This window comes from Schistocerca nitens, chromosome 6, assembly GCF_023898315.1.
Source record: "Schistocerca nitens isolate TAMUIC-IGC-003100 chromosome 6, iqSchNite1.1, whole genome shotgun sequence".
NCBI lineage: Eukaryota > Metazoa > Arthropoda > Insecta > Orthoptera > Acrididae > Schistocerca > Schistocerca nitens.
This window is the reverse complement of record NC_064619.1, coordinates 391,521,923-391,531,061: the sequence shown is the minus strand read 5'-3', so window position 1 is coordinate 391,531,061 and position 9,139 is coordinate 391,521,923. Positions and strand designations below refer to the sequence as shown.

The 9,139-nt window shown below is 36.1% G+C and overlaps 1 protein-coding gene across 4 annotated transcripts in view; it reads left to right on the top strand.

The window, feature by feature from the left end:
- The first annotated feature begins 1,530 nt into the window (after positions 1-1,530).
- Positions 1,531-9,139, top strand: part of LOC126263063 (proton-coupled folate transporter-like) — a 266,917-nt gene continuing 259,308 nt past the window's right edge. For 2 of the 4 annotated variants that reach the window (XM_049960037.1, XM_049960045.1), the window contains exons 1-4: positions 1,532-1,661; positions 1,772-2,758; positions 2,841-2,942; positions 3,462-3,599. In XM_049960037.1, the coding sequence (XP_049815994.1) occupies positions 1,807-2,758; positions 2,841-2,942; positions 3,462-3,599 (1,192 nt within the window). In that variant the 5' untranslated portion in view covers positions 1,532-1,661; positions 1,772-1,806. Of the gene's footprint in view, positions 1,662-1,771; positions 2,759-2,840; positions 2,943-3,461; positions 3,600-9,139 lie in introns of all 4 variants that reach the window. The other 2 variants (XM_049960039.1, XM_049960038.1) reach the window with 2 other exon arrangements.

Here is a 9,139-nt window from a genome sequence, read left to right as displayed (position 1 = left end):
TTCCCCACAGTCGTTTAATGGACAAAGTAAGAGCATATGGACTATCAGACCAATTGTGTGATTGGATTGAGGAGATCCTAGATAACAGAACGCAGCATGTCATTCTCAATGGAGAGAAGTCTTCCGAAGTAAGAGTGATTTCAGGTGTGCCACAGGGGAGTGTCATGGGACCGTTGCTGTTCACAATATACATAAATGACCTGGTGGATGACATCGGAAGTTCACTAAGGCTTTTTGCAGATGATGCTGTGGTGTATCGAGAGGTTGTAACAATGGAAAATTGTACTGAAATGCAGGAGGATCTGCAGCGAATTGACGCATGGTGCAGGGAATGGCAATTCAATCTCAATGTAGACAAGTGTAATGTGCTGCAAATACATAGAAAGAAAGATCCCTTATCATTTAGCTACAAAATAGCAGGTCAGCAACTGGAAGCAGTTAATTCCATAAATTATCTGGGAGTACGCATTAGGAGTGATTTAAAATGGAATGATCATATAAAGTTGATCGTCGGTAAAGGAGATGCCAGACTGAGATTCATTGGAAGCATCCTAAGGAAATGCAATCCAAAAACAAAGGAAGTAGGATACAGTACGCTTGTTCGCCCACTGCTTGAATACTGCTTACCAGTGTGGGATCCGTACCAGATAGGGTTGATAGAAGAGATAGAGAAGATCCAATGGAGAGCAGCGCGCTTCGTTACAGGATCATTTAGTAATCGCGAAAGCGTTACGGAGATGATAGATAAACTCCAGTGGAAGACTCTGCAGGAGAGACGTTCAGTAGCTCGGTACGGGCTTTTGTTAAAGTTTCGAGAACATACCTTCACCGAAGAGTCCAGCAGTATATTGCTCCCTCCTACGTATATCTCGCGAAGAGACCATGAGGATAAAATCAGAGAGATTAGAGCCCACACAGAAGCATACAGACAATCCTTCTTTCCACGAACAATACGAGACTGGAATAGAAGGGAGAACCAATAGAGGTACTCAGGATACCCTCCGCCACACACCGTCAGGTGGCTTGCGGAGTATGGATGTAGATGTAGATGTAGATTCAGAACAGAAACATGCAATTTACTTGTTTTTAGATTCATGCCATCAACATACCACTGTTTATTGTGATATCTCTGAATGAAAAAATACTTTCTACGGAAATCTTTGCACACATGACTGCCCACAAATAAGCTGTCATTATCTTGAACAGTAGTAGTAGTGACCATGTTAGTAGATAACTCTAAAGATTGTCATAGGCTGAACATTTTAATGTTTGCTAAATCTTACCCTCTCCCCCCCTCCCCCCCCCTCTCTGCCACCCCCCACCCCCCCCACCACCACCATCCCACTAGTTAATAATAAAACACCTGGGATATGCAGCAGCTTTAAGAGCCAAGACTTAAAAAAAAAGGCAAATAACCACCTCATCAGAAGTGATGTAACAACTTTCTAGTCTCCTCAAGGACATGACAATTTGGATACCCATTACTGTTAAAGGTCAAGGGTCAGCATCAAGGCATTTCCCTTATATTGTACCTCACAAAGCTCATCTTCTTTTTTATTTCTTGTTTTCTTGAGAGAACCTGTTCCAAAGCTTCAGAGACTCGTAACTGCTTCTCACAGAGTAGTCATCTGTTAGTATTCCTTGTATACAGCCTATGCTTGGTAAGTCAATTTTCAATTCTTTTAAAGACCTCTTATATAGATTTTAGTTTCTTAAGCAATGTTTACTCCAATGAATAAATTTTGTGATCATTTGTTATATTTTTTCTCAGACTGTTCTATAACATAAGGTGTCTCTTGTGATTCAATGGCAGTGGAAAATGTTTGCTCTGAAAATGAAGAAAAGGAGGAAATCAACTCTGAGCATAATGTCCAGTCAATACAGAGTCCTCCAAATATGACAGTCAAACAGAAACTTAATTATATTTTCAGTAATATTACTGTGGAACCATTACTAGTGTTATATTTGCTTCCTATGTCTTTTATTTCATTGTCAGTTGACAACTTCAATCTGGAAAAAGCATGTCATGTGAATTTAAATTACAGTAGTACTGTTTGTAATGCTCTTACTTTACGTAATATTAGCTTTTATCAAGAAGAAGATAATGAAGCACAACGTTTAGTTGCTAAAATGGCCACATGGAGAAATGCTTTACGATCATCATTTCCAGCTGTATTAATTATATTTGTAGGATCATGGAGTGATCGACGTGCCAGAAGAAAGCCTTTATTGTTACTGCCTCTAGTTGGAGAACTGCTCTCATGCATAGGTCTGTTACTATGTATGTACTTTTTTTTTGAGTGGCCCTTAGAAGTTGCTGGTATAATGCAGGCATTATTTCCTGCACTTACAGGCAGCTCAATGTTAATGATAATGGCAGTTTTCAGTTACATAGGTGATGTTACATCAGTTGAAATGAGAACATTCCGTATGGGGATTGTGAACATTTTAGTATTTTTGTGTGTACCAGTTGGAACATTATTAAGTGGAGTGCTTCTAAAAGTAATTGGTTTCTATGGAATGTTTTCTGCAGCAGCTCTTTCATACACTATTGGAATTTTTTATGGACTTTTCTTCCTTAAGGAAGGAAGAGAACCAATTGCTAGACCAAAAGGTACTAGCTTTTTTAAAGACTTTTTTGATTGGCGTCACGTTGTTCAGACAGTTTCAGTGGCAGTAAGAAAACGAGATGGGACACAGAGATTACGAATTTTGTTATTGCTGTCACTTTTTATTGCTGTTCTTGGACCAAGTTATGGTAAGCCAAAAGTAAACACAATTTATTTTATGATTACAGATTTATTGTTATCAGTTGAAAGAATATGATTATTTTGTTACAGGGGAGGCAACTGTTGTGTATTTATTTGTGAGAAATCGGTTTGGTTGGGATGAAGTGGATGCAAGCTACTTTTCAGCATATGCTGAATTTGTTAATTTTGTTGGTTTGTATTTAACTGGATATTTGATTAAGGTCTTACCTGAAGAGTTTTGCTTGAAACATACAATGATAATCATCAGATTTTTAATAAGAGATATAAAATATCATAAAACTGGGTTAGAGTGTAAAGGTCAGTGTCTCAGTCATAATTTATTAGAGGTTGCATGTTCACAGCCAGCAGCTCTAATGACTGCCTCCAAGTTGAAACAAAATTCCAGAGATACACTTTTCTGCAAAGCCAAAACTTGTTATCAAAATGAATAAAGGAGCATGTGATCAAGATATTGTTTTTTATAATCTTACCTGGTACAAAGATAATCATTCTCCTCTGTAACTCCAAAGGGCTCCATGAATATTGAAAGTTACTGTTTTGCTCATTAATGTATGGTATAACTGTAAATAAACCAACAGTAATGTTGCCATTAAAACTGAATTCATAGTTTCACAGTTATTGTCAAAAGCAATATCTTCTATTAATTTAGATGTAGATATTTGTTATTAACAGAAAATAATTTATTTTCAGGGACCCTTATCTTGATCAGCCTGTTCAGCAGGACCCTAAAACTAGATGATTCCTTAATTGGCATCATAAGCTGCATAAGTAAAATACTTGCCAGCTTTGTGTATGCATTTAGCATACAAGTATGGATGTTCTATTTAGGTAAGAGGCACGTATTTCCAACCTAGACCATATCAAGTCATTAATGATTGATGGCACAGTGACAATTAACCTTCATTAAGGACTTTGGTGATGTGCAAAAGCTTAAGATTCCTATATTAAAATATTTGAAACAAACAGTCCTGAGATTCAGCTAGTTCTGTATCCAACACTTTATCAAACTCAGTAAGTCTTTTCTTCCATGCCACTGAAACCTTAAATTTTTGTGCGAAGCATACAAACTCCAATCAGCCCAACAATCCAATGATTTTAACACTATCATTTACTAGATGTGATTTTTCTGGGAGATAATTGATTTATCCAGGTATTGTGATGAAGAGGATTTGGCAGCCATATGTGTCATATGGGAATTAGATTAGGAAAAGAGACACTTAAAGTAGTAAAGGAGTTTTGGTATTTGGGGAGCAAAATAACTGATGATGGTCGAAGTAGAGAGGATATAAAATGTAGACTGGCAATGGCAAGGAAAGCGTTTCTGAAGAAGAGAAATTTGTTAACATCGAGTATTGATTTAAGTGTCAGGAAGTCATTTCTGAAAGTATTTGTATGGAGTGTAGCCATGTACGGAAGCGAAACATAGACGATAAATAGTTTGGACAAGAAGAGAATAGAAGCTTTCAAAATGTGGTGCTACAGAAGAATGCTGAAGATTAGATGGGTAGATCACATAACTAATGAGGAAGAATTGAATAGGATTGGGAAGAAGAGAAGTTTGTAGCACAACTTGACTAGAAGAAGGGATCGGTTGGTAGGACATATTCTGAGGCATCAAGGGATCACCAGTTTAGTATTGGAGGGCAGCGTGGAGGGTAAAAATTCTAGAGGGAGACCAAGAGATGAATACACTAAGCAGATTCAGAAGGATGTAGGTTGCGGTAGGTACTGGGAGATGGAGAAGCTCGCACGGGATAGAGTAGCATGGAGAGCTGCATCAAACCAGTCTCAGGACTGAAGACCACACACACATGTGTCTTAGAACAGGGTTGAAGTAGCTCCTTGTACCTTCCTTTCACCACCACCACCATCACCACCACCAACAGCAACAGCACCATCACCACTAGCCCACCAACCACCCCTCTCCCTCCCCATTAGTTTGGAAAAAACTCTTCTTAAACACACTGTTCAATAGAAAATGATTTTTATTTATAACAAAAAGTACCATTAAGGAATAAATCTATGGAAAGAGAGTGTAAGAATTCCAAATTTTTGAAGTGCCTGTACAGTTACTCATTTTACATAGTCTTCACACTGCTCACATTTTCTAAAGTGTCACTTTCCTTTATTTAGATACATTCCCCAAGTAGAAAACTGAATATGTTAATAGGTTGTCAATGTATGTGGAAAAAGTTAGCTAATTAATCTTCAATTTGATGCAGTGAGAAAATTTTCTAAGTGCAAAACATGTTGAACATGTTTATCCATGTATTGGTTCCAATTTAACTTGCTGTCCTACCAGGGCCCATATAATTTTATACACAATGCTACATTTAATGTAAGAAGAAGAGTGGATCAGCAAATCAATTGTATTTTTTTTAGTCACTGTAATGTCAGTGAGATTAAAATAAACTATTCACTATGAAGCAGTTATAATTTGCTGTTTATGGTATGGTTGCATTTGGGGCCTTATTCATAAGCAAACATTATGCATTTTGAACAGTCTTTTAAAATCATTGGAAATTCCATTATGTCAGTTGGGAACAGGAACAGACCCAATCCCAAAGTTTATGGTATTTGGGAGAAAAATTGTGAGAATTTACTAGTATTATTTTTGAAGTATCTTCCTTTCAAATTTATTCATTGTTATATTCTTCTTCATACTGTAAGTAATTATCTACAGCATTAAATAATAGTAAGCATTTACTGCATGAACTTATACAAAATATCGTCTGTGTCGATATCTCATAGAAGCTAAAATCAGTCACAGTATTTTACGAACAGTTTTCTTTTATACATTGTTGATAAATGTTCTTTCCTGAATAACCTTAATCCCTACAAAATCCAGATGGAACTGAAACATCTGTGCTATATTTTCTGTGACATAAAGGCATCTGCTGGAAAAATCTAAGAGCTGCATACTGCCCAAGTAGTACCACAAACAGAATAATAATACAACACAAAGAATGTGTGGATCTGTGTGCTAACTTTAACAAGAGACACAATTACTTATTTATTTATGAAGACTGCCCATTATGACCGTACACACTAGAATTACTGGTAGAAATTAATTATATAAATTTTATCTCTGCTGATTTTCAGGACATATACTTTGTCTTTCTTAACAGCACATGGTAAAAACTTCATAAATGTTGATAGTTCAACATAATTGGTACTTAGCTGATAAATTTCTTCTCCGTCATTTCTGTCGGCTGACGTCCAGAGGTCTTCTCATTTTCCTGTAGAATATTGATAAAATATTTGGATTTGAAAGAGTTCACAGCTTTGATCTTGTTGTGTCATTTCTAATCAAAACAATTAACACATTTCAGTTTTCACTTTGTTGATATATTCTTGAAATTGTTTCACAGATTTTAAATAACACTTTTTCTTTGTGGTTCATAATTATAAAAATATACTTTTGAGCATTGTTACTTAGACAAAATGGGCAACACTCAACAAACTTTGATTCCATGCAGCTATCCACAACTCCTCTCCACAGACTACTCCACTGTCGCCAATTTACTTCACCCGTCGCCAACTTACTTTACCCACTGATAGTCCATAGATTGTTAAGTATAAAGATAACAAGACATTGGTTACATAACTCTCTGACATCTATGTTCATCAAAACAATCAAGACAATTTTTTATAAGAAATGTTTGCAAAATTTATGACATTTAATGAAAGACTATCACAAAATCTGTGAAAGAAATCTTGTATTAGAAATTACACATGGTACATAGAACATGATCTGTATTGTCAGTGACTTCCTTTGTGGTGACCTCAAATGAATGGTGTAATGAAAACGTTCTGACTAGATCATTTTCATTACACCATCCATTTGAGGTCACCACAAAGGAAGTCACTGACAATGTCCATGATATGGTAATGCAAGACCACCAAATAAAAATTTGTGAAGTTTTTTAGACTGTAGGCATCTCAGTTGAGCAAGTGCATAATAACCTGGATGGGGAATTAGCTATGAAGGAGATGTATGTGAGATTGGTGCTGCAATTGCTCACAGTTGACCAAAAGTGCATCTGGCACAATATTTCAACGTAATGTGTGGTGATGTTTAATCACAATCAAGACATTTTTCACTGATTTGTGACTGTTGATGAAACCTGGAACCATGATTACACAGCAAACAATAGACAATGGCTGGTGAAAGTGCACTGAATAAGGCAAGGCTGGTAGAGTGTTTGCCACAATTTCTTGGGATTCCTAAGGAATAATCCTCAAAAATTACTTGGAAAAAGGCAGAACCATAACTGGAACCTGTTACACTTCTTTGTTAGATCATTTTAAACTTGTGTTGCCTGAAAAAAGATCAAGGTTTCTATGCAAAAAATGCTCTTTTCACCAGGATACTGCACCATTCCATACATTAGTGATAACAATGTTGAAAGAGCATGAATTAGGCTTTGACTTGGTTCCTCATCCATCATTTTCACCAGACTTAGCCTCAAGTGATATCTCCCTTGAAACTTTGGCTTTCTGGGAAGGAATTTTCATCAAATGAGAAAGTAATAGTTGCAGCCAATGAGTATTTTGTATTGTCTGACAAAACCAATTTTGCTGATGGGATGAAAAAGCTGGAGGACCACTGGACCAAATATATATCTCTCAAAAGAGATTGTATTCAGAAGTAAGGAGAATTGTTTATCAAACAAAAATTTGTCTTGCTTTTTTACCATACCATTCTCATACAGCATTGTCTGTAGAAAATCCCTTACACAAGCTAAAGAGGGAGTCAGTTAGCCTGCTACACTGTGAAAAATGAAGTAATGTTTCAATGTAGTCTTATTTCTCTAAAAATTTCAAAGGCACAGTAAACTGTAATCTATAATTCTTATTTCCCTTTTTATAGATGGCTGTTACTATAGCATATTTATCAGATTTGTGCCTATCAGAAAATCTGCTGCCTTTAAATTTGGTATGATTCCACTTTGAGGAAGAATATTGACTTAGGTAGCTAATTATTCCAATGTAGCATCATTTCTGCTGCAGATATCATTTTGCAACAGAATTTTGTTGGTGTCTTTGTTTTTATTTGTTCATTTCTTATAATAATCCTGTATTTGGTTACAGGCTAAAAGATTGTACAGAATTTGTGGTAATCGAGTGTCAACTCTTGGTTACAGCTTGTCCTCTGAATTAGGGAGAAGTTTCCCTTCTTCATATGAAGATACTTCATCCATGTCCATCTCCATAACACACCTATAGCGTTACTGCCTACCATGCAAGGGGTCCTGGGCTCAATTCCCAGCAGGGGACTGGGTGTTGTGTGTCCTTCATCATCATTTTCATCATCATTGACATGCAAGTCACTTAAATGGTCAAATTGCAATATGGGGCCAAACCCTGAAGAGGATATCCTGGCCAATAAATGTCGTACAATCATTTCATTTTTACTTCATTCATGTGTGATACCCATCTCTTGCCCCTGCCTCACTTTCAGTTTACCCTTGTTTGTTGTAGCAGAGACCAGGACTCAGATTGTGAAGGAATATATTTAAGAAAGAGCTAAATTTTTTTATCAACAATACTTTTTTTCCTGTAATTTATTTTTCAACATTGTGACTTGAGTCATTAGTTGTGTTTCTTTTCCATACCATTTTATTGTCTGCATCTAAGAAATTGACATATTCTATTAACATTACTTGACCATAATTGTCACAAAAACTATTTGATATCAGATTTGTATCTCAATAACCTATCTGTTTTAGGTCCTAGAATAAGCTGTCAGTCTCTGTGTCACTGTGACCTCCAATCAGTGAAAAACTTATATCAAGTAGTAATTCACACCTGGAAACTAACAATTCTAGTCATCATCAATTGATATTACACATAGAAAAACAATATTGAAGTTTCCACCCATAATTAATCTCCAAAATCTATGTTTGTGTTCATATGCTACAAACAATAGTGCTCCATTCACTTATGAAGGATGGGAAGCATTATCGCTTAAATGTCTCTGCATGTTATAATTCGTTTAATCTTTTCTTCATGGTCCCTACAGGGAGTTGTAATACAATCATAGATTCATCACTTAAAGTTTTATTGCTACTTTGTAAATACATTTTCACAAGTAGTTTGCATCAATTCTGAATAATCTGCCAGTTCAGTTTTTTCAACATCACCATGATGATGTCTCTTGAGTTAAGCAAACCTGTGTCCATATTCCATCATTTTTCAAGAGTGCGTCTGGGACATTACTAACTTGCATAAGATTTAATAATATCTGAGATGCACCCCAAAAAGGATGGAATATTTCATCCACCAGGAAAACTTCAAGAAAAAAAACCTGTGACCACTTGTGCTACCCTTCTCTGTATATGTTCAATAGCCCCTGTTAGTCCTAT